The sequence below is a fragment of the Rousettus aegyptiacus genome, unplaced genomic scaffold (assembly GCF_014176215.1).
Source record: "Rousettus aegyptiacus isolate mRouAeg1 unplaced genomic scaffold, mRouAeg1.p scaffold_m13_p_9, whole genome shotgun sequence".
Taxonomy (NCBI): Eukaryota; Metazoa; Chordata; class Mammalia; order Chiroptera; family Pteropodidae; genus Rousettus; species Rousettus aegyptiacus.
In genome coordinates, this window is record NW_023416312.1 from 4,131,782 (window position 1) to 4,158,630 (window position 26,849).

Sequence of the window (26,849 nt, forward strand, 5' to 3'; positions counted from 1 at the left end):
AAAGACATTTGGGTGGATGCCAGAGGATATTTTTGTACCCTGTTTTAGTGTTTCCTCTCTGAGATTTTACTAAAATAAGCTTTTAGGCCTCTGAAAGTAACACTATTTGATCATAACTCACTCACACTTTTTCTCCCTTATTGACCCACTTGCTCAGTCTTCTGAGCTCAGTCTACCATCACATAGTGAACATTTGACGTTCAGTGGGGGTGGAGACAGGAGGTTGAAAAAGGCACGGCCAGGTTTTCCAGTCGTGGAACTTTGGGGAGGGAGGCTCATGTAAGATGCTGAAAACATACGATAACAATTCACAGCCCGATTGCACGTGTCTTAGCCGGACAGGCTGACTCATTTGTCTCTGCTTTCTAATGGATGCCAAGCTTCTTTAGTCTTATTTAGCCTGAATTATAATAAAACCCTGCAACAAAACGCCTTTCGTAGCTGCTTTTTAAAATCGTTAACTATTGAAAATTGTTGAATTTTTTTAAAGTGCAAATATTCGTAGTTTTGTCTCATAAAAAAGTAATACGTTCATTATTCTAACTTGAAAATATTTAAGACGGCCAAAGTGTGCAATGTCATCTGAAGAGAAAATCACCTTCGCATTAGCCTGATATAAATATTGTTAGCAACGTGGTACTTGTCCTTTCGGTTTCTTTTTTCTTTTATGCATCATATATTGTGTGCTTAAAAAATAGGACAAACTCAATATTCTGTTTTGGATACCTTTCCATGTCCAAACGTAGAGAAATAACTCAGCCTTGGGCAAAACTGCAAAGTATTCCACTGTGAGGATGTGTTGTAATTCATACAAAGTATTACAAAATTAATGGTTTTCGAGTTTAACCAAACCTCAAGGTTCTCAATTGCTCAACTGGGTTTTTATTTGGGATCATTTTGAATGTTCTAATCTCATTGCTCCTCTACTTCCTTTGCTTCGTTCCTACTCACCCGCCAAGCAGAAAACCCATGCACATAAAACGGCTTATGTCTGTTTTCTTTCCCTTTTTATCTTCTTACATAATCCAGAAGGACCAGACATTTGCTTAAAGGAATGGCCAAGTCCATTTATTAAGCACATTCACCTATTTTTGCTGTGTGAAAAAGTCTTGTATTAGGATATAGAGTCCATTAGTAGTAACAGAATTCACATTACTGGCTAGAAGACACAGAGTTTAGAGGGAATGGAATAGAAACAGAAGGCAAATTCCTTTGTTTCTTCTTTTCAACGTATTGCCCATCTGCACTTGCTTCTATTAAACCTCGTTGAATTTCCATCGAGAACTGTTTCTCAAAGCTACAGCAAAACTAGAACCAAACTGTGTGAATGCTTGCTATATGTTTAAGAACCGCCGCATTTTATTAGAATTCCTTCTCTGCTGAGAGCAAAATTGCATCGGCAAAGAGCTCGCTTGTGAGATTTTCCAGTCCTCAGCTTTCTATGCCCCCCACCACTTTTATGTCCTGCACCAGGAATTGATAGGATCCCACATTTTTATGGTGCTGTCAGAGGTCACAGGCCCCTACAGTTTTATGTCTTTCAGAAATGTCCCCTCCAAGCTACTGGCTCTTAGCAGCTGGGAAGATCTTCCCTTCCCTTGGGCAATAACAAAGAAAATGAGTTGGGATAGAGGTCACATTTTACCTCTGGCCCTGCAGGACGGGTTTAATCAGTAACACATTTAAGTCAGAACTCCTTTAGTCAAACATAAAAAATGTAAAACTTGCCTTAAATATGTAAATCATTTTCTGTGGCATCTGCTCTCATTTCCAGGGAGGTTCCAAAGTCTTGCAAAGGTCCCTAGTGAGAGCTTTACTTGGCCTACATTCCTTGCCTTCGTCCAGCTCATTTTCCTCATGCCTCTCCGTCTTAAGAGTTCATTATTTCGATGAACTTTACAACTACTCTTTATATCTGTATGTATGGAGAATGTACAAAACCATGGTGATACAGCAAATCCCTGACAAAGGTCACCTCCTGGGGAGAAGAGGAGGGAAGGGGCTAAAGAGAGCATGAAACTCTGGGTCACAATGGTTGCCAGACCCCAAAGCCTCACTGGTTCCTAAAAACGTCCCTCCAACTCCTTGCTTTCAGCTTGTAGGCAGGCAGCTCCCTCACCATGGACCTCATGCCTGGCCTCCTAGGACAGGATACAGACCCACTTGGTCCTATCCACCGCCTCCTCATTCCATCACATTTAAAATTTTTATTTGGAATAATTTCAGACATACAGAAAAGTTGTCAAAATAGTACAGAGAATCACCATACACCATTGGCCCAGATTCTCCCAAAGCTAACGTGTTATCACATTTGCTTTATCCGTCTTCTCTCTAGAAAGGTGATATTCTTTTTTTCTAAAATATTTGACAGAAAACTTGAAATAATTTTTAGTATGTGCTTCCTAAAAACAGAGATATTTTCTTACATAACTATAGTGTAGTTATAAAAAATTAAGAAGTTAATACGATATCAATGAAAAAATGACCATTGTACAATACTATTATCCACGTACGGATATTCAAACTGTGACAGTTGTCTCATTAATGCCTTTTATGGCAAAAAAGAAACAAAACTCCAAGGCCAGGATCCAATCAGGTCGCTACTAACATTTAGTTGGCATGTCAAATCTCCTTACGTCTGAAACCATTCTTCAGTCTTTTTGATTAAAAGTACAAACTAGTTATTTTGTAGAATGTCCCTCAGTTTGGGTTTGTCTCATGTTTCCTTAGCATCCTAACAAATTGTTATGTTCCTTCTCAACTTTAGAGAAGAGTTTTATTGAATTTTAATACTTAATTTTTTTTAATTCAGAAAAGCACAAAGGATAAAATAATGAATATGTTACCATAATATTTCATTTTTCTTTTTCTTTTTCAGATAAAATCATGTAGGTGAGAGGAAAGTCCCGTGACTGGGTGCCTCCAATTCATTTTCTACACACAGAAAAGGTGACCTTTCTAGAAGCCCCACTTAAAACACTTTGATGGCTCTCTGTTCCCTCAGGACAAGCCCAAACTCCCGACCCTAGCAGACAGGCTCTTCCCAGTTTGCTCCTACTTGGCTTGCCCTACATCCTTAGTTAATTCTAACCCAGCAAAGCCCTCTGGGTAAAGGAGGAGGATAGGGCAGCAGCCGACCTTAGAACGGCCTTGCGATGCCATGGAAAACAAACCAACTGAGTAACTATAAAACAGCAACAAAAACAAACACAATCACAAGCAGGAAGTGCAGGTTTAAAAATCAGCAAATGACCCTCAGGGAGATCTAAGACCAGACTCTTAACATCTTTAAGTCTGCTCTGGTTTGTAAAATAAAGAAATCATGTGTACAACACAGGGCTGCTGGTGCGAACAAGGGCATCGTATACCTGCATATACACATATACATACATATACATGTACATATACATATGTGTCTTCTATGTTTTCACCTTATCTACACGATGCCTGCACTTAGTAGGTATTTAATAATAAATGTCAGTTCCCCTTCTATGTCTTTCTACTTGCCCCCAACTTTATGCAGGCTAGGAGGTTGCTGGGCTGCAATCTAAGCTTCTGATGAGCTGTGACCCTGGCCAGAGAAGGGTCATCACCAGAGATGACTCCATGCTCCCTAGGGCATCCCTCTCAACTCTAAGCCAGCAAGTCTCCTGGAAGACTGCACTGAACAGGCAGCAAAGGTCAGCGGGGTCGCTGTTTCCCAAAGTAGAGAACAGATCCTTGTTATCTTCTTCAAGAACCTCGGAGCACTTAGGATGCTGTCTGTGTCCCAATGACCACTACAGTCTCGAATTGGTGACATGAGGTGGCCTTTCTGATCATATAGCAACTGACAGCTCACTAGAAGACTTCTAAGCTTAATGCCCATCTTACAACCAAACATAAACCACGAGAGAGAATTGTCAATTTGTAGGTCTGCCATCTGGACAAGACACAGGGTATTTCCTGACCTTGAAAGAGAATGGCCACTTTACTAAATATGATGAGTGACATCAATAATGAAATATTAAACGATATTGCATAGAACGGTACCCACACAAAGACACTTTCGACAACTAGCTTTCCAGAGTAAAATAAACTCAGAATGTGTTTCAAACATTCCAGAATGGTCATACTCTGGTCTGTGTTTATAAGTGATGGGCATATGACATTAAGAGCTATCTCTGAAGATCCTGGTCTACAGCCATGGCACTCTGAACAACCTACGGCCATGCTACCCTGCCTGACCACGCCTTGATCCCATCTGATCTCAGAAGCTAAGCAGGGTTGGGCCTGGTTAGTACTTGGATGGGAGACCAACTAGGGAGACCAGGTGCTGTAGGTGGTAAAAAATAAAAATAAAGATCCTGTATTTTAAACAACAATTGCAACCTGCAAGAAAGTCTTCCATATACTTTAATCCACACTGCTAATACTGAACATCTATTGCATCAGAGATAACAGAAAAACTAAGAAATAAAGGAAATTTAACTTTTTTAATGAGAAATGTATTAGCAATGTAAGCTCTTCACAATGTAAACGCTCAGAAAACAGCCTTCTGTGCACCCAGTATGGAGCCTAGCCCTCTGGGGGACAAACTCCACAGAGTATTTCTTGTTAATAAAATAGCAAGAAAAAAAAAAAAACATATTACAACCCCCTGGAAGCTTATCCTGCACTTTAGAGACTAAGTGTACATTGAATTTTTCCAGCAACGAGACATTTAATGTGATCAGTTTTTAACTAAAATAATTTCTTCGTTTTATCTGCAGAGACCTTTTTTTCCTCTTCGAATATACAGTACTCGCAACTGGTTTTTAACTGTTCAGAAAAATTCCGAAAATAATTCAAATATGTAGTTAAAAGAAAATTATATTTAGAGCTGCAATATAGAAACGATTTTAGGCATTTCAACTTAGACTGAAGCCAAGTTTATAGCTAATTAAGAGCTAAAATAGATAGTACCTTAGGGGTTAAGCAAAGCTTCAGAAAACAAAAGAAACCCGAGATAAGCAGAGAATGTCATAAATAGCCCAGGATTATCCTAGGACATATTTAGACAGCTGATTGTTGTTAAAAGAAAGGTTTTTAAATAGGACCTGGAAAATATAAAAAATACGCTCTTGTCAAAATTGAAATATGTTTCAATTCTTAGAATAGTTTCTTACTTTACATGGACTCTTAATGTAAGTCAATTAAAAATGATTAATTCTCTCAAGGATGATATATTAAAAAAGCAGAATATAATCTTCAAACTGATAAGATTATTCCTGCAAAATTTTTCCAAAATAGTCATTTTTTTACCTAGCTGCAAAAGTTTGGATTTATTTACTAATCTACCCAAGACACTACTGATAGGGTATTGGTCACTAAAGATCCATTAATTTGTCTGGACCTTAATGGTTAAGAGCCATAGTGAAAGTCAGATGGAATGGGTTAGAACCTCAGCCCCAACACTCACTAGTTAGTTGACCTTGAGTAAATTCTTAACCTCCTTGTACCTCAGTTTCCTGATCTGAAAAATGGGGTAATCATAGTCTTTACCTCATAGAGTTGTGAAGATTGCAAATATTAATACAGGGCATGTTTCTGGCAAACAACAGGCACTTAATAAATGTTATCTATAATTATTATTATTAGTATAAGATGATTCAGTGAACTGTGAGTTCCCAAACATGTTCATAATATTCCCATCAGGAAATTTTGCTGTTTTCTCTTTTTCAAAAACATTAAAAAAAAAAAAAAAGTGCAATTGTACCTCACCATACATGAAAGTTAATTCCAGGTGTAGATATATCAATAGGAAAGGCAAAATAACAAAGCATCTACAACAGAGACAACATTTTCATGATCTTGGGCTAGTAAAAATTACTAAAGAAGCCACAGAAAACACAAACCATTAAGAAACAGATTGATTCATTTAAGGAATATGTATTTATTAAAATATAGAAAAATATAATAATATAGAAGAGTGAAAAACAGGCAAAAGGAAGAAGAAATCGGAAACAAAAATAACTGACAATGACCAGTATTCAGAATATATAAAGAACTCCTATGAATCAATATAAAAGAGACGGACAACCCACCCAAAGGAAAATCATAGGACAATTTTATATTTCAGGCTGTGGGTCATGCTCATCACTGCTCTAAAGACTTATTGATTAACATCTATTACTGTAAGTATATTCTGAGTATGAGGGGAACTGTGTTTGAATATTCTAATGTACTACTGGTAGGTAGACAGCTCTGTAAAAAAAACTACCCACAACTTAAATCATGTATTATATGTAGGGAACAAAATCAAGCTTTGCTTTCTCAGTGAAAACACCTGAAAATCTAAAATTCCACAAGGATCATTCATGTTTGGGGCACTCTCCTTCAAAAAGCAGATAATTGTGGTAAAAAGACATTTAGACAGAGAGGAGAACTTACCATGTATTTCTCAAGACTCACTCAAATTTTTTTTTTTAAATCAAAAACAAGAAAAAAAAATTGCTACTTCATCTTTGAGTCATTGATAATATGGAAAAATGAGTGGCAGTTTGAACCAAGATCATAAGCTTTGGTGAGTTGACTCTAAGACGCCCTCTGCCTCCTGGTGTTCATGCCCCGTGTAACCATCTCTCCCTAAGTGCGGGCTGCACCTAGCAATTTGGTTCTAAGTAGCACGATAAGGCAAAAATGATGGGCTGTCACTTCTGAGATTCGATTACATAAAGACTCCAGCTTCCATCTTGTTTCCCCTTTTTGGCTCTCTCACTTGCCAGCTCTGATGAAGCCAGCAGCCGTGTTGTGACCCGCCCTATGCAGACACTCATGCGGTAAGAAACTGACAGCGGACTGCAGCCAACAACCCTCAGGAAACCGAACGCTGCCAACAGCCACATGGATGTGAACTGGGAGGTGTACCTTTCCTTGTCGAGCCCGGCTGATACCTCAGTTGCAGCCTCGTAAGAGTTCCTGAGCCAGAGGACACAGTGAAACTGTGAGATGCTGTGAGGTAACAGATGTTGTTTTAAGCCACTAAGTTCTGGGGTATTTTGTTATGCAGCAACATAGATAACTGATACAATAAGATCTGTGTAAACATTTCCTAACGTGGTTTACTGAGTAGCTACCATACACGTGGCATTAAAATCTACTTTCTAAAAAGACGTGTTTTGAAGTGTTTCTCCCCTCCCAGAGCTTTATTAAGATATAATTGATGTGGCTCCTTTCCTTTTTCCCCCTTGAAGGTAAACATGGGAGCAAAAACATAATAATATTTAAAGAGGGTGCATTAGTTTCCTATTGCTTTTGTAACAAATTGTCACATTCTTGGTGGCTTAAAACAACAAAACTTTATTATCTTACATTTCTAGAGGTCAGAAGTCCAAAAATGAGTCTCAAAGGTCTCAAATCAAGATGTCGGCAGGGCTGCATTCCTCTGCAGGCTTTAGGGGAGAATTCATTCCTTGCCTTTCCTAGCTTGTAGAGGACGCCCCTATTTCTTGGCTTGTGGCTCCTTCCATTTCAAAACCAGCAGTTGTATCACTCTGACCTCTGTGCCCACTGTCACATCTCTCTCTTACTCTGATTCCTCTTTCATTTATACAGGTCCTTCTGTTTACATTGGACCCACCTAGATCATCGAGGATAATCTCCTTATCTCAAGATCCTTCATTTAGTCACATCTGCAACACCCCCTTTACCACGTGAGGTTCCCAGGATGAGCACGTGACATCTTGGCAGGGTCACCAGTCTGCTAACCACTGAGGGGTAGGCTATATGTTTTCTAAAGAAACTTCGTTAATTGACGTACATAAACTTTAAAGTTGAGAGATGCGACAAAGGCCGACATAATTTTTTTCCATACCACAACAATCCTCCATTTTAAACATTCCAGATGATGTTTTTAAATACCTAGTAGCAGAAGTGCTGTGAAGGAAGATGGGGAAAACAAACAGAGTGGCCGTTGAGGGCCAATTTTTGATGTAGTCAGAAGACAAAGGGGACATGAGGACCAGAAGGCACAAGTTTCTTGGAAAAGGTTGACATTTTCCTAGAAATACAGATTTATGTCCTTCTCAATGGATGATAACAAACAGTGTTATCTGTATTATCAGTTTACAGCATGGAAAATCAGATAGCTTTGCAAGAGATGGTAAAAGTGACTGCAAAAAAAGAGAAAGAAAACAACTACTTAATCTTATTTTAGCCAAGAACTAACACGAAAAACGTGTGGCCAATGTGAAAAGAATCTAGTGCTGTCAGAGACTTGACAAATTGGATTCTTTGTAAGTGAGGCACCGTGCAGCTCCATTCCTGATATTAACTGCCTTCCAAATCATCACTGCATGAAACATCTGTTTTCTGCAAGATTAGCACAACTCCACAGAAACGTGCCTCGCCCGAAGGAAATAAAGAGATGGTAAAAATCGATTCCAATACTATTTATGGGAAGGAATTCAGATAAAACCTAGTCTGATTCATCAGAAATGTTTCCATTCGCAACTGGACGTCCCTTGGGAAATATGCATTTTCCAGGTATGGCAGCGGTATATGCCTCTATTTCTATCCCATTCGTTTGGTAATGGTACAATAAAGTCAATGTTAAATCAGTGATATTGTAAAGCTTATGCCAAAAGCCAAACATAACCCAGATATCCGTGTCAAATCCATTTACCATGAGTAACAAAACAATCAAAAAAATTATAAACAAGTCTAGAACCCAGTCAATAGCCCACATATTTCAAAGAATGTTTCATGCAGTAAAGCACCCAAATAAAATTAATTTAGACAGTCCCTGGATTTTATCATGGAATGTGACCTGGAAAGGTGGTTTAAAAAAAAGACAAAGGGTGACCTTGACTTGAATGACTTGATAATAAAATTTATATAGCATAATTTTACCAGCCAATATGTCTGATTACAGGCAGCTGAAGCTATCAAGTCTGTAAATAATACGTGCTCTGTAATATCTGAATTAACCGTTTGTCTGATACTGGACAGAGAAACCTCAAACTTTAGATATGTCACCTAATGCAATGAGAGCATGAATGAATGTGTGTGAGTATGTGTGAGTGTATGTGAGAGTGTGTGTGTGTGTGTGTGTGTGTGTGTGTGTGTGTTGTGTCTGGGAGGAAGGAGGGGTAGGGAGGGAAGAGAAAAGATAAGGAGAGAGCAAAAACCACAATTGGAAGTGATGTCTTAGAAAAGACAGGTTCTTCTGCTCCACAGCCGGGTTTATAAATGACTTGTCTAAAGTGGGTTTACAGTGACAGAACAATACACATGCATTTCTAGGTTACTTGCTTTTGTATCCCTCCGAAATTGTTTTTGGAAACAAATCTCAGGTTTAAAATTCACACCGATGAAATAATATAGAAGTACAGCTTTGAAAAGCGACAGATACACATTCTCTCATGAGGCAATATAGTGTAGTGGCTACGTGTAGAGCAAAAATTAACGTGAACCGCACACTTCGTGTTGGTGGGGTCACGGAGAAACTGGTACTCTCATACGCTGCCGATAGAAAGTGTGACTGCCTTTTTGGACTGCAACCTGACAATATCTTTCAAAATTAAACGTGGATATACCTAGTGATCATCCCTGGAAACCCACTGTATCAAAATAAGTCCACTAGTCTACTGCCACGCCACCCTGAACACGCCCGATCCCGTCTGATCTCGGAAGCTAAGCAGGTTTGGGCCTGGTTAGTACTTGGATGGGAGATCACCTAGGAAGACCAGGTGCTGTAGGTGTTAAAAAAAAAAAAAATAAGGGATTGGAAGCTGACAAGGTCCTTGCAATCTGTGAGGTCAACCAAGGGTCGCCTCGCCTAAAAATATAAAAACAAAAGCAAAAAAACAAACAAAAAAAATAAGTCCACCTATGGAAAGACGTATGCAGAAGTATGCGTACTGCAGACCAGTTTGCAGGAGACAAGTACAGGGACAAAAGGAATGGCTGCTGACCAAACTGTAGCTCAGGGTCTACTCGTGTGGCTCTCTTTACCGGTAAAGATGCAAAAAAATGTACTTGTGCTTTTATTTTAGTAAAACGACGACAAAATAACCCGGTATGTGTGCATATTTACATATGCATAAGTCAGCGTAGAAAAGTAAGTGTGGAGAAAAACACATCAAGAATACATCTGAGATTTCTCTTAGATCCGAGATATATAGAGAAGGTACTGCTACGGGCGGAGAAGGGATGAAAATGGATTGGCGGGACGCGGACGCATAAGTAAAAGAAAAAAGTTAAAGCACATGGATTGCCACACTTATTGTTATAAGAATTATGTATAAGGGTATGCATATGTTTAAGTGAATAAACAAAATTTTCTGTACTTAAAGAAAGCCAGAATGGAAAATCCAAAGAAGAAAATAATAGGCCTGAGATTGATGACTAATGACCTCAGGTGTAACCATTTTTTTAAAAAAATAAAATTGATCTTGAATGTGTGAGAGTTTTAAAATTATTCTTTGCATTTAAACGTTAACGGTAAGTCTTCCATACCAATACCTTTCCCGAGTTGCATGTACTGCAATCAAGGATGACCATGTTTAGAAGTAACGAGGTCGTATTCTGCCTTCAGGATCACTGGAGTCGTTAGTGACCAAAAAGTCGGGAGACGGGGGTAAAAGTCCCACCTTTTCAATTTACGTGTTTCCACCTTTAAAATGAGCAGGGTGGCCCAGACGGTGTGGCCCAAACACTCTATAAATTTATCCTAATTTTCGTAACTTGAAAGGTCCCAGAAGTAACTGCTAATTTAACCATAATTAAAGATAAACTAAGTTCACAGAACTTTGTGCTGAGGTTCAGAAACCAGCATATTCCAAAGAAAGCGGTCTCTCATTTTTTCTTTTTTTTCCCCCTGAAATGATCACTATATCCCAGAACCCATCATACCTTTAGAAATAGGCTGGGAATGCTTTGCTCCTTGGTCCAATTTGAATTCCAAATATAAGGTTGGTGTACGAGTATGAATCTTGGACTGAAAAGAAAAAGGAAACCATCAGCATCTTTCCATGAATAAGGTTCTTCTTTACTGAAGCTGGGCCCTCCTGTGATGGGCTCTGAGCCTGGATCCATTACGTTTACAATTTCTCCTTGAGAAGTGCTGTTAAAACGGGGGTGGGGGTGGATGGGCTGTCAGTGCAGCTCTCTCTTAAGGGTCTTAGTCTAAAAGTTAGCCCTCTAGCTTTACAATATGCTTGATAAGCTGATTTCAAGATGACAGCTACCTCCCTACAGTCATTTCTCAAACACGGTCCCATGTTAATAGTTTACTGGTTATTCGTTGTTCCAACTTCCTCACTTCCAGTCTTGTATTTGATACAGTAGGTTAGCTCACATCCAAATGTATATTTCTTCCCCAGGTCTCAATAAAGTTATATTCACTTTGAAATTCAACAAAAGTGGCCCGTAAATATTATTTGTTCTAACTTGGTCCTTGTGAAAAAGAAAAAGAAAAAAAAAGGTGGTTTATCACTGCTGGCTTGAAAAGGCCATGACTTCACATGTAGAAAAGGCGAATTTTTGCAGGATTTTCCATTGTACACAGTGGCTTTGATTCTGTCAACAGTTAAGCAGAATTCGTAATTCAATACGAGACCATACTGAATCACTAGCGCAGACCAAAAGCCAAGGGATTATCACTGTTGCTATAAACTCGATGATGCCTCATTGTTTATCACAAAGTCCCAGTGGTTCTGTTCTACTTTTGTAAGCTTCAAATACACACAAAAATGAAACAGCACATAACGAACGACAAATTTGGCAAGGCTGTGGAGTGACTGGAACTTTCATACACTGCCGGTGGGACTCTAACTTGGTATAAACGCTTTAGAAGACTGCTTGACAGTATGTAGTGCAGACAAATATGTACATAATCTGCGACACGGCATTCTAACTCATAAATGTATCCGCAACAGAAACATTCACCTAAAGACATAAACACGAAATCTTGATAGTGACATTGTCGGAAACAGAAAAAAAACTGGAAACAGTCCAAATGTCTTTAATGATAGAACTGATGAATTATAATATAGTTATATAATAGAATACTACGCAGCAAGGAGAATAAATGAACCAACGGTAAATAAAGTATGAATCTCACAGCTTAATATTGAGCAAATGAAGGTGGACACAGAAGATCGTATACCACTGATTCCATTTCTATAAAGTTCAAAATGAAGCCAAACTAATCTATGGTGGCGGAAGTCAGAAAAGTGGAGGTGGTTCAAAAGGGGGCTCCTGGGGCCTGACAATGTTCTGTTTCTTGACCTGGCTTCTGGTCCCATGGATGTGTTCAGTTGGTGAAAATTCTCTGAGCTACATACTTGATTTGTATATACTTTTCTGTATATATGTTATAGTTTAATTAAAAGCTTAAAAACAAGCACTTTCAAACACTCATTAAAAACGCGCATGTGTAAATGGACCAAAAGTGAATCCAGAGCCCAGAATTACTTACTATGCCCTTGACAAAGGCAAAGCTTTGCAGAGAATAATTATGTAAACTCCAGGAGGATATGGACATTTCTGTCTTTTTCACCCAGGCCAACCCACAGTGCCCATCACATTGTAGGTGTTCAATAAATATTTATCGAGTGATGTTTCCTAATGGAAAATCCCCATGTATAATAATAAATTTATTTACAGTATACATAGGGTATTCATCTTTACCTACATGAAGCAAAATGCCTCTTTTCGGGATGGGTAATTTGATATGATCAAAGTATATGTCTATACATTAAATTTTGGAATAGAGAATTGTAAGTAATGATTTCAAAAGATTTTCCCCTTTCCTATGGATGTTTTGGGTTTTAAATGGTCTGGTAGGTGGTTTTACATGGCTTAGAAGGTCAAGCTACAGCAATATAGCTTCAAAGACTGGAAAAGCAAATTCCCTGTGCACACATAAATGAAACCAGAAAAACCTTCGGCATCAAGTGCAGCCTGAGGCCAAAGATTCACAATTAATCTGAAGAGCTTGAAACGTACATCACACAAGGGCAGCAGCAGCGAGATACAGGAGCTGATTTTGTAGGATCACTAGGTGTGTAAGGCACCATATGGAAAGAATCTGGTTCTGTCTGATGAAGACTTCTAAAATTACCTTTAAAAAGGTCAAAGGTAAACATCACATACTATCAGATGCCTCCTCTATCCAGGCAATATTTTGCTCCCTTCCAGAAAAAGAATCCCTGCTTGGTTTGAGTGTCTTTCGTAACCTCTGCCTCAGAAGCAGATCCAATATCCCTGCCTACAGTGAAGAGATCAATCACAAAGAGACTCTTGGTTTAATTTTTGCTAGAATTCTCTCAGAATGTACTCATGAACATAATCTTGAACTGGAAACCAGGAGTCTTTGATGCTAGGATTGCATTTCCTGCTGACTAGCAAAGCACTTATCTTCTTCTGGGCTTAGTTCACTCATCTGAAAATCCTGTGTTGGGACTCACTGAAGTTGAAGCTTATTTCTCATTCTGAAATTTTGAGTTGGGAAATTAATGTTTTTCTCCACGTTTTCATTTTTCGAATTCTCTTCTGAGTTCTCAGACTAGAGCTATAGCAAAGTGAGGTGTGTCTGGGCAAGAGAGGGCAACTAGGGTTGTGGGGAGTGAGTGAGAAGCCACTGATCAACTCACTCTATTTTTGCCCTCAAACGCAAGGCATCGATCCTGCCCACCCTTCTTTTTCTTTTCTTCCTTGCCTCTAGCTTCTCAACCTAATCCATACTGTCCAAATAGTAATCTATCTCTTTAACACTGTAACTATATAGCTACACCCACAGAATTCTATACTTACGTATTCATTTATAAAATTTTAAACAGAAACCAATGAGAGACATTATAACATTATAAAGCCACAAATATATCCTAAGTCCTTATAGCATGAAGAAAGCTAAACAATTTTTTAAATTCATTTTGAAGGCACTTTTCACATCTATAAAGCCTAAAACAGAATTCTGATTCTAACAACTTTTGGTATTGAAAATTAGATCACTGAAGGTTTCAATATAATGCATGTCTTGAATAACCAACTACCCTAAACCTAAATGTATATTATTCGATTTCAATTAATCTATAATGAGATACAACTCAGTTTGGAAGCTGCTCCCATGAGTGTGTGTACGTGTGTGTGTATACACGTACGTACACACAGTTTTTGAAAAATCAAGGTTTTTTATTTAGTTTTGATCTTCCATGGTAACTCTGCTGAAAAAGCAAATGTAAATTATATTCACTTAACGCAAGAATGATAACGCCAGCCTCAAATACACTTTGAGCAAACCTGGATTTAATTTTTCTATTACAACCATAAAGAAATATCGCCATTAAGCATAGTCTTTCTTGTGTTCTGTTTTGTTTATTTTTATCCATAGTATTAAACTATTAATAGACTTTCAAAATGAAATGAGATTTAGTTAAACAAATCGTTCTGTTTTAGTTAAACTTTAGCTATCGATGTATCTATTTTCGCATTATTAAAATAAATTGGTCAATGGCAACCTAACATAAAACATTCCTCTTCAGATCTGTTTCAGGATGACATGACAGACCACCAGTGAAATTATTTCCTTTTTCCTTTTCTGTTTTGTTTTTAATTAATGGTGCCTGCACAAGTATTAAAATCCAAAGCTATTCCTCTTTAGTCTTTCTTATAATTTCACAATTATCTGTTTTTTAAAAGTATTTAGAAAACTTATCTTTAAAGGTTTTAGTCTATATTTCAAAAGCCTAATGGTTTAAAATCTTACAATTCTAGCATCAAGTAGGCAAAGCTTCTAGAAGGTAAGGTACATAAATCTTCATAAGAGGTTAAGGGTAAATTTTGGCTAAATTACGGCAGGAGTGTTATCAAAGGCAGACAAGCCTTGTCTCTCTCTACAAATAGTCAGAATTAAACACTTAATGAGCCTAACACACCACTCCGATAATGAGCATAAAAGAATCAAGACCAAACAGGGCCTACGAAATCACTTCCTTCCGAACGCCAACTACCTTCATGTTATGTCTTTCAAAGGCTTCCCGCTTACCCTGGCTTTTGGTACGATACCCTTGTCGAGTTGGCTTCCTTCCTGTTTTTATTCGTAATGTGATCTTAATTAGGAGATGAAATCATTTCCACATGGAAGCCATGTGGTTTACAACATTCTCCCAGAGCATGCTACGTTGGTCGCTATGTGTGAGCGTGGCAAAGGAAACATCTTTCATTTTCCCACTGCTCCTTTCACAGTTAATTGCCACCCATTTTTCCCTGAATGCTGCTAATTTTGCTACCATGCTGGCCTTCTCTAAAAGCAAGTGGCAGCAATTTGTCATATGTCAGGGCTGCAATAAATGCTTGCACATTTCTTTTGGGGAACTATTTAAAAGAACCTTTTTATGATTGAGTGATTTTTCAGGAAATGGCACTCAAATTCTCAATCTTAAACAAATTATTCTAAGTAATTGTACTAACCGGTCTGAATCCTCAATATCTAAGAGAAAGAAACAGTGTTTCTACCTATTCCTGGACCCTCACCCTCATCTTGGACCACCCCCCAATGTCGAACACTGTTTTATTGTTTTCTTCTGCATCCTTGCTAACTTTTGATGAATATATTTGCACATAAATCTTTGACCACATTTCTATTTTTCTTTTTTCCTTCATAGTGAAATTTTGAGTCTAAAAGTCTAAACATTTTAAGGGCTCTTGCTATGTCTGTAGGTTTATGGCTAAATGCAATATGGCCAAAAGCAAAGTTGTCAACACTATCATGTGATTGAACAGTAATTCCGCTGAACGTGTCTACTGCCAGTCATCGTTTTTTCTAGTCTTGGTTATTTTGTTATGTCATAGGGCAGTTTTTCAACTTATTATGTGCTGCTCTATGTTGTTTTCCCCCCATCTAATCCCCTATTGTTAGAGAGTTGACGCATTCTAACAAATCCCCTATTGATGCACATTTAAATTGTGTTCCCAACACATCCCTACCATGAACAAAGAAGAGAAGGATTAACTGCTAGGAAAACAAAAGTAAAGGAAAAGGAAAAAACCTGAAAATCTGAAAAAAAAAATGGACAAAAAGAAAAAAATACGGAAAAGAGCTTAACCTAAAAAAGTCTACGAATACCAATGTTTGACCATCATCTAGTACTATTTATTTTTGCACAAAAAAATCATTTTTGTCAATTGTTATACCGACTTGCTTTCATCCAAATTGTTTTTGCAAATCACTGGATAACTATCTATAAAAAGTTACCATCACATCAAAATGTTGACCATCTAATCTTTTAAATGTTAGCTAATTTAAGAAGCAGAAATTGATATCAGCTTATTCTTTTAATTAGTTTGAGTGATATTATTTTCATTTACCAAAAGACTATTAAATATTATTAATATAAAAATAATTAATTAATTAGCTCTCTCATTTGAGAAATACTGGTAGCCTGTAGTGTGCTCATCACTGGATATGTATATTGATGAATAATAGATCTGCTCAGTGTTTGTAGAGTTTACTTTCTAGTGAGAAATTTAAGAAATTAAATACAAAATTATACAGGCTGTAAAAGAAATAAATAGGATACAGAGAGAAAATAAAATGGGGGGATAGATGGCCTCGAATGAGAAGAGCTGGAGTAAGAGGTTTCTAGGCAGAGACATGAGCACCGCATGTGCAAAGGCCCGGAGGCAGTAAAGAACTTGGAGGATTCAGAAACCCAGGAGAGAGCAATATGCAGACACAAGGTTGCTGGACAGAATGGCACGAGATGAGTTTGGAGAATTAGAGAAGACCCAGTCAGGTGCAGGCCAGAGTAAGGTGTTTGGGATTTCTTTAAAGTACAATGGGAACACACTAATCCATTTTTTTATCTTAAAAGGATGTCTTGAGCTACTGCGTAGAGAACTGGAAGGGAGTGAGAAAAGGAAAGAGGAGCCCCCTGAAGAGGCTGCTGCAGTGGGCCTGGCCGGGGCTGGGCAGGAGATGGGAGAGAGGCAGGTAGATTTAAAATCTATTTTGGAAACAGAAAAGTTTTGCTAATTTCATTTATGGCATTTCTGACATGGGTCAGATCTATCCATCTTTTCCTTCCAATGCTTTTAAACTCAGAAAGTCTTTCTCCATCCACAGATATTAAATATTTGCCTATATTTTTCTAGTTCCGTACTTTTAACATTTAATTGATCTATGTTCAATTTATTTTACTATTACTTGTGAGATCATGAGATAAACGCTTTTTTTCTTTTTTATGAATGGTTAACCAGTTGTCCTTGCTGACTTAGTATTCTTTTTTCCTCGGTTAATGATAATCTTTATCATGATTAAGTCTGCATCTACACTCGGGTCTACTTCAGGTAGGTTCTCCTCCTACCAATCATAAGAAAGAGAGGTTCAATGGAGAAAATTTAACCCAGGACCCCCAACTAACAGAGGAAGATCTACTCCATAAGGTATTCTTGTCATCATCAAGTACATCTCCCACAGAGCTTTCCAATCTCCTCATCTTCCACCATTTCCCTACTCTCATGATCTGCTGGGCTTTGCATTGAGGAGAAAACCAATTAGCACAGACCCATTCTCTCTGCCACTTACACCTTCAAACACGCACACTCAAGAAACTCACTGCCACATCCCTTAGCCCCTGCATGGAGAACGGTACCTTTCTCTTTCCCTTGGAGATCGTAAGGCTTCCAAGAATTTAAAAGTAGATTTACCACATCATTTAAAGCAAACTCACAACTCTCACTTTTTAGAATAGGCCGATGCTCTTCAACAAAATAAATTTTGTGTCCCCAACCTAAAGCACTCTGATTTCTGAATTCTTGATTATGTTAAAGAATTCTGATAAGAACTGGGAAAGATTAGTTTCCATCCTCAATGCCAAAGGTATCACGGGAAGGATTTAAAACCTTGTAATCATATTTTGACATACACGTGAAGTACGACACAAAGGGAAAACGAGGAACTCTTAGGCAAAATGTCAATGACTCTGTATAGGGTAAGAGTTAGAGAGGGCCTCCTGTCAACCATAAAGGACTGTGCAAAATCCTGAGCATCAAACTGTCCCGCTGACCAAGAATTTGGGGCAAAGCCAAAGTACCCTACAGTCCAGTCTCTACAGCATCCTTTTCCAAGCAGTACTTTACTCAAGAGTAACACTAGTCCCTCTCCTTCCTGCCTTTTTTTTTTTTAAAGGGAGAAGTAGTGAGGAGAGAAGAGCTAAAGGGGAAGGGAATGTTACAGTCCTGAAATTTGACCACAGACATGTTAACTGTGAAACTGGACTTTGATTTCTTCACCCTTTGAGTCAGCATTCTTGACTGAAGTTGGGTTACAGATGTTCTAATTTTTTAGAAAATTAAAAACAGAGAAAGAACAAATGGTCATTTCTTGTATGACCAATCCATCCATAATCCTACAAAGGCAACAGTACGATAAAACCACAAATGACTCCCAGATATGCCAACAGGGAGCTTTCCTATCCATTATCACCCATCCATGGGTAACATGTTCTGAGGTTGAGTCAACAAATCTATTAACCGATGCTAGTATATTCTTCCTAGGACTTTATGATATTTTTAATCTCTATTAGTTACATTTAGTATTTAGTAAGATGTTTTTATGAGTTGTTGCAAGAAAGCGCCTCAAGATGAGAAACTATTGTCAAAGATCAGATTCCGTAGAGCTCTGGGGACTGATACCTTGGTATAGGTACAATTAAGGAGGAATTTATTATGGCACAAGGTTTCTCCTATGTGATCGGTTGCAAGATGTTCTCACACGGTCGGGGGTGTCTGCTTATACAGACCTGTCCCTGAAGGTACCCTTTTGGTATAGAAAGAGAGGTTCATTCTGAAGTTCTGTGAAAATGAGCTAAGGCGTTCTCAAACTGGGGAGAAGACACACTCAGCAAGTTTATGTACAAGTGCTGCTTGGTGTGGTAAGGCAGTGGTGCTGTGCAAATAAAATTTGGCAAAATCAGGAAACCTGAGTTTGGATCTAGGTTCCCTCCACAAGGAGCTGTATGACCTTGGGAAAGACTCTTTGCCTAGTTGGGTCGCAGCGTTCTCATTTGCAAAGTGGTGGGATTAGAGAGCTGACTGCATGTCCATGGCTGCCTGACATTCTGATTCCAAGAGAAGTGCCAGAAGAAACAGGAAGAGTAGGTCTTGATCAGCTCTGGAAAGCATCTCATACCATCAGGAATTCTAGATTCATGCTGCCCTAAGGACTTCGTCCAAATCCCAATACCCCATGACAGCAACTGAAGACCTGAATGAATGGAAAGTTTCCTGTCCAACTATTTCCTGTCCAGAGATGGCCCCTGTGTAGGAGGCGAAAATGGCCCCTTGTTGTTTACTTCTTCACAACAGGCTAGGACCTTCCACGCAAAGCCTGCTGCAGCCTAATTCGAATTCTCACACATCCAATCGCTTTAAATATATTCCAAATAAACATACTTTAGCCATTTTGAGCCTACCTACTTTACATACCCCGTGAAACTGCACCCAACATCTGCTAGCCATAAATAACCAATCCTGAAGCTATAAAATTAGACCCCAAACTGCTGCTGCCCTTTGGAGTTCTGTGACCCAGGGACCCTCCACCTTGTTGCTGAGCAACATCACCTAGACTAGTAAGCTCCCACTCCAGTTTCTCTAACTCCCCTAGGGAAGACCCTTGCCTGATTCCCCTTTTGGGCAGTGGTCTAGCGCCACTGTCTCTGGAAGATCTCCAACTGTGTGGGGCTTCCTTTCTCATGTGACTTTGTCCAAGCACCACTCAAATAAAGCTTGTGCGTTACCACCTTTCATTAGCCGGTCTCCTCCTTGATCGACCTTTGAATCTACAAAATTACTACACCAAGCCATTGAAGTAAAGTAAGAAGACAACGAGGCTCCGAAAGAATCAAATCAGGCCTTCCATCTACACACAAACAAGAAGAGAGAAGGTTCCCTACTATTCAGCAACAGCTCTGAGAAACAGGAGAGGTGACCAAATCTGCTGACGGGCTGGAGACTTACAGAAGGGTCAGTACTTATCCTCCAGCTGGGGCGGGGAATGGTTCATGGATTCCTGGGCAAGTAAGACGTGCTCAGCAAAATTACAGATAGGTTGAGAATTTCCTCCGAACCCTTCAATAGCCATCTCTTCCCTTAAGCCCTCTCTGTCTTTAACGTTTCCAGGAATAAAAACTGCTAATCTCACTATGCTTCAGTCCCTCCCCCAGCCCCCATTAGGTTGTTGTGAGAATTTGATTGGACACATTTTATGAATCTCCTCAGAGTCCTTTAGCCTGATTAGCTCCCGAGCCATTGGCCATTTATGGAGACGCCTAAGTGTCATCGCTGTTACCATCTGCAGCTGCCTCCGCCCCTTCCTGACTGCAGAGTTCTGAATGGCTACAATTGTCCCCACCGTGGTGGGAGATACAGCAGCTCCACCTCCTGGGCTTCCTTCACCTGATGGCCTCCTGAGGCTCTGGATCCTCACCCAGACTGAAATAAAGACCCAAGCTACCGGAAGTGGTATGTAGCCTCCTTGGAAGCTGCCTGAGGTGGCTGGGTGTCACAATCCAGAACGGCACACAATTAGTCCCCATAGGGCGCACTTTGACTAAAAAGGGATAGAAGCTATGGGATGACAGAAAAATTCTTCCTATTTCTTGTTCCATTAGGAAGTCCCAAGGTACAGTTTTCTGAACAGCCATCAAGTACCTGCCTCATTTCCCTTCTCCCTCACTCTCGCTGCCCTGGGATTGTACCTAAGACCAGCCTTAGGCTCTGTTTTCCAGGGAACCCCATTAAATCAGGAGTAAAAAAACTGATAAATAAAAAGCACTTGGAACCTCACTGTCTAGGACAGTTGCCAATAGCCATAAGAGGCTGCTGAGCACATGAAACGTGCCTTGTGTGAACTGAGATGTGCTGGAAATATAAATTACGCACTGCATTTCAAAGACTTGGTACCAAAATATGCAAAATATTATAATTTTAGATTATGTTGAAATAATATTTTAGATAATTGGGTTGAAGTATAGCAAGAAAATTAATTTGACCTGTTCCTTTTTACTTTTTCAAATGTGGCTACTGAAAAAATGTAAATTACATATTGCTCCCATTATATTTTCATTGGACAGATCTGGCTTAGAATTTAGTTAACTTGATAAACCCACAAAAGATGTTAGCCATTTCCCTTCCCAAGAAGTTCTAGAGATTTGCTATCACGAACGCTAAATGATAAAAGGGAATGTGGGAGCAGAAAGGGATATAGATACGGAAAAGAAAGCAAATATTTTTTAAGTATCCTCTATGTCACTAGACACATTACATACAATACAAATAATTCAGACTATTTGTTAGTATCCCTATTTGGCAGATACGGAAATAAAGGTTCAAAAAGAATTTTCCCAAGATCACAGATGCAGTATACAACAGAGCTGAAATTTGGACCCAGGTTTTCTCAATTCCACACTCCGTGCTCTTTTCAATCTATCGTACTGTCAGAGGACAGATTTTATAATGGTCTAGTTTCAATAATGTAACTGCGATTTTTTGGCGTGTGTCGGGGCTTCCTAGAATCTCTTAAATCACCCACATAGAAGGTCAACTAATTAAGCAAGTTAAAGGCTATTGCTGAACATAAATCATTCTCTCTGTCTCCTCTCTCTCCCTCCCTCTCCTTTCTCCGTGGATGAATGGAAGAGAATTCGACTGATCACACATCATGGTCCATGGCACATGGTCATCATGCATCCACGAGAGCCCCTCTTGTTTTGCATTTTTTCTCCATCATCCCCAATCTCAATCCCATTCCCCCATTGGCTAACAGTCAAGCATACGTAATAAACATCCTCTCAATCGACCCTTTGTATGCTTATTTAGATATATAGGTGTCCTTGAAAATTAAGTGGTATTGTGTGCAAAATGGCTTTCTTGTTCTGATTTATTCCCCATATCCTTAGATGTAATAATATAGATATAAGTAAATATAGTCCATTACGTCTGGCAACTACATCATATTCCATCACACATAACCAGCAGATTTTACTTATCTACTCTGTAAGTGGTAAACACCTAGATCATCTCTGACTCCTTGCTACCACCCACAGTGCTGGGATGACCATGTCATATTTTCACTTAGTAAAGTTTTCTGGAGTAAATATCCAGGAGGGGAAGTGCCTTGGCATACCCTACGCGTAGCGTTAGTCTCACAAAGGAACGTCAGCTGGCTCTCCACAGTGAATACAGTAACACTCGTCTGTCATGCAGTTCCCACTTCTGCTCATCTTTGAAAATACCCAACTTCATAACTTTTGCCAACCAAGGGTGTCAAGTGGTAGCATGTTATTTGCACTTACATTTCTCTGCATATCTTCAGTAGTTGGCTGGGGGATTTTCTTAAGACCTGGTGCCTGAAGTTGCCAGTAACATAAGCATCTAACTTTTCAAGAAGGCAGGAATGTCTGACCTCAGAGGGTGGAGGCACTACAGACGCCTGGCTTTGTTCTTCCAGCTCTGGACTCACTAAGTTCATCAATTTCTGCAGATATAACTGCTCTAGAACTTAGAGATTTGCTTGTGCAACAAAATCTCATGGAACTAGGACTGGTATTGTGATAAATGTATCTCTTATTACCTTTTGGGACTATATTTAAAGTGAGATAAATGAGAATTGGGATGAAATGAATTCAAGTTTGGCAGTCCTGATGGAGCCACACCCAATCCAGGGGAGGCCACCCAGGCTATGGTGCTTATAAAGAAAATCTGTATTCTAAGCAAAGCTGAATTACAATTGGGTAAGGATGCTTCGGGACTTTATTTAGAACATCATTTTTAATTTCTTTTGACTTGGTGTATAAGGGCAAGGGGCTTGGATCAGAGATTTAGATTTCTTCTTAGAAAATTTGATCATGAGAGAGATTCATGTTCAAATACGGGATATCTTACATTTAGATACTGTTTATGCCGACACTTGGGCTTCTCACACACTTCTCAACACGATTGGGAATAATTTGACTGGGAAATAGGTTAAGGAATGGATATGCAGTCTAGAATACAGATGTGCCTTGGTGTCAACTCGTGGAAACACTCTCTGTACTCATTCAGACTCTTCTGGGGGTAAAATGTATCCCTGAGAGTATAAGTTAGTTTGGGCGGGAGGAGCTCCACACTGATGAACTTCCCAGATGGGGGCAGTCATTGCTAAGTGTCAAAATCAATGACGCTGGTAAGAAGAAAATGCTGGGGAATCCTGAGGGAGCCCCTAGACACCTCCCCAATGTCTCCATGAGGTGAAACCAGCTGTTCCCTGCCTTCTTCACTCATCCCTGGGGGTGAAGGGGCAGAAAAGGATGGCATCTGGTTGCCGAGGGTAATTCAAGGAACTGAGTATGTTCAGCTCACGTACTTCTGGGCTATTTCTCCCTCCCTCACTTCCTCCCCGTCTCCCTCTCCTTGTGTCATTAGGGAAGACCACCTCTGAAAAAGAAGCCTAGGGCTGTACAGCTCTGCCTCGACATGTTTAATGAAGTGGGAAACATATTAAGAAGCCCAAAGGGTCTCAGATACAAGTCGCGTGCTCTTACCCTGGTTTCACTGAACAATAAAGATGATATTTGGATCCCCATCCGGCCACCTCCTCAGAGTCTACCTCTCAATTCATTCTGAACTCGGAAGGGAAGAAAGGATAATTACCTTTCAGTCCTCGTTTCTAATATCTCCATTTGATTTCTACCCAATTCTAAGTCCTCTTCTGCTTTTGTCTGGCTGACAGACTGTCAGTTAAAACCTATGAAAACACGTAAGCACAGTTACCGAGAACTCTCGCTCAAAACTTCTTTTGGATTGACCAGTAACAGATGACCTTAAATCAGTATCTCATGCTGGAAAAATTGACCAACCAAGTGTCCTGGTTCAGAGATACTCAAAGTCTCCAGGGCAGACAGAGACGTAGGTGGGTACTGACTCCTGACAAGAAGAGCTGCTGCAGCCATGCCTGGAAGCTGCTGGAAAAAGAATCTGGCCAGGAGGACTCAACAGGCAGAATGCTCATTTGGTGGTAGTGATGGTGTGGGGGTCTACAGGAAAACCCTCTAGTGGAGAAAGGATTGGAAAGGCACAAAAATCAATGCTAAAGGACCCGAGACGGAGTACAAAAGATGTTGGGTTATTTTTCTTCCTCCTTTTCACAGCCCAGCCCTCCCTCCCACTCTCTTGCAGATCCTTCTTACAATCAGGGACTAGCAGAAGGAGGAGGAGGTAGCCAGTATTATTCTCGGATCCTAGAAATATCATGAAAACTGACTACCGGCAGTCATTTGAAGGCGGTGGGGAAGAAGAGCCTTGCTCTGGACTTCTAAAAGGACACATTTAAATATTTTTAGTTGCTATTTATAGATGAACCAGGAAGGAAAAATGGTGGCTATGACGCTAAAAATGGCTACCATGTTAAAAAAAAAAAAGGCCATCTATATGAAAGCTAAGAGAACAAGAGAGCTTTAAGCTTTCATGAAAAAGAGGCAAATTATCATCATTTTATTCTTGAACCTAGACAAGCTGGACCTTAATCAATTCCTTGGGTTCCAAATGTAAGACCTATCCTCTCCACACGGATGACCTCCTTCCCCCCACCCTCCGGATAGTGACATGAGAGAATGGTCTCTTTATCATTTTGCACCGTTTTAGTTTTGTCTGCTCACAGAGCGAGATAAAAGGCAGAGGAGGCAGAAGAGCATTTAATCTGGGTGAAACGTTATTGGTATACTCGAGATATTTCTAAAAACAAAAAAGAAAAAAATTGCAACGTTAAGAAATAGAGAGAAATGACCAGAAAACTTTATATTGTAGTGATGATAACTTTTCCAATTTTCATGCTTAAGAGAATGAAGACATGTTTTGAAGGCCTTCTAAAACACTGAACTTCCCTCCTGGACACGGTCACACCTATACGGAGAAGCACATAGAAGCATCTCTATGGCTTCATGCTGTCTCCATTGCAGTCTAGACTCCTTCCACCCTTCTTTGCCAGGTCAGCTGACTCTGTTAGACTTAGGCCTGCTTTTCCCAAACCTCTGGATGGGGTCGAGTCTATCTATCCTGCTTCCCCCTAAACTCACCATGTTTACTAGTCTGGTGACTGACCACCGTATACTAGTGTTGGCAGATGAGGTGTCTGTCCTTTTGACTGTGCTCTGCCAGCTCCCTCATATTTTTTTTTTCATCTTTTTCCTCATATTTACACAAGACCTTGCACACGGCTGGTCTTCAGTACATGTTTACTGAGCTTAACCAAACTATAATGGCATAGATACCCTTCTAGGGAGTCCTTCCAATTCTCCATGGGCAGCGTGGAAGTCCTTTCAGGAACAGTGGGATCTCGTCTCATTTTACTAAGCCGAGGGACTGTAAACCAGCCCATGGATCTGCAAGGACTGGTAAAAAGGATTCTCTGTGGTTTTAAGACCACGACATGCTCCTCCCTTAATAGAGTAATCCCTATCAATGAGTTAGACCCCATTTGATTAGAAAGTTTTAAATTCCTATCTATCTTGGAGTACCCATACCTATCCACGGGAGCAGAATTCTTAATTAAGCTTCAAGTAATCAGGATATCTGACGCCAAATTTTTCTCCTTAAATTTTAGTGTGAATTTGGTCAAAATTGCTCAAAATGTACATAATCCCAAGTATTTGTGCTTCGGTCGAGATAGTGCGTGAAGCTATCAACAGCATAGCTTTATATGTGCCAGTAACAGTCCTCTATCTCACTTACATTCACAAGAGCTCAGCTTTTATGCAACATGCAAGAGCCTCTGAAACTCCCTGAAGTTGTCCTATACATTCCACTGTGGTTTGAGAAAATACGTAACGTGTTCCTAGGGAAAGACTTTTATATCCTCAAAGTACAAGCATTGACAGTCATAGAAGTGATTGCACTGATATATAAAAAGGCCGCTCACCTTTACTGAAGGTGACACCTTGGTGTCTTATAGCTTTCGTTATTCTCTTGGCCAGAATTATTTCCCTAATTTGTAATCCTGATCACTACTAGGACCAATGGCATATGAATGGCACAGGATGTAACTTTTGGTTTAAAAGTGCACCTATCTGCTCCTCATTTACTGGCAGAAGAGGGCTCGTCGACACCACTGGAACGTACTTCCTAGGTGGTTAGGTCAGCAGGGACATCTTGAAGGAATAAGAACATCTGGAAGCCTTTGTGCACACCAATAATGGCATTTCTGGGGTGAGTGGGTTGCCCTGGGCAAGAGCAAGCTTTTAGACAGCTGATCTGATCAGATGCTGACCAATGTTTATTTGAACATTCCTAACTGCAAATGAAGTGCCAACTATGGCTGCCGACCACAGGACAAGTCTTTGAAGTTGTTGAGTGTGTTTCTCTGGTGCCCTCCTGTTTACCAAACAAGACTAACAGACCTAATTGTGTCTATTCTCAACCAGAACTAAGTTTTGCACTTGTCTGTGGAATGATACTGGTCATGTGCTCGGGCTACGTGGTCTGTGTCGGGCAGGTCCTGCAGAACGAACCGCTTTGTGAAATTCCAGATGAGACAGGACTGCACACAGCATCCCTCTCTACCTTAACCGCAAACCATGTGATGGAAACCCCTGGGACAAAGGGATCCAGGCACACACAACACAACCAGCGTCAGCCTCAGGCAAATTCCAGGAGTACACCAACTTGGTCTGGATTTGCCTCCAGCCCAATTTTTGGAGTCATTTCCTTTACCAACCCCACCGGGATCTGGTTGCCTATGCGGCCCCCATCACGGTCTCCAAATAGTTACTAAACTCCCAGCTATCCAAGCCTCTTACACAAGGCATCGTAAGACACGAGCCCTGGCCTCATCTCTTTTCTTTCTTCCCTTC

The 26,849-nt window shown here is 39.8% G+C and overlaps 1 protein-coding gene and 2 pseudogenes across 1 annotated transcript in view; 2 read left to right on the forward strand and 1 right to left on the reverse strand.

Annotated features, from left to right (window-relative positions):
* Positions 1 to 26,849, reverse strand: part of PIR (pirin) — an 82,787-nt gene that overhangs the window by 19,360 nt on the left and 36,578 nt on the right. The window contains exon 6 of the mRNA XM_016118979.2: positions 10,876 to 10,960. Coding sequence (XP_015974465.2) covers positions 10,876 to 10,960 — 85 coding nt within the window. The remainder of the gene's footprint in view (positions 1 to 10,875; positions 10,961 to 26,849) is intronic.
* On the forward strand, positions 4,201 to 4,324 carry LOC118608244 (annotated as a pseudogene).
* LOC118608458 lies at positions 9,604 to 9,722 on the forward strand (annotated as a pseudogene).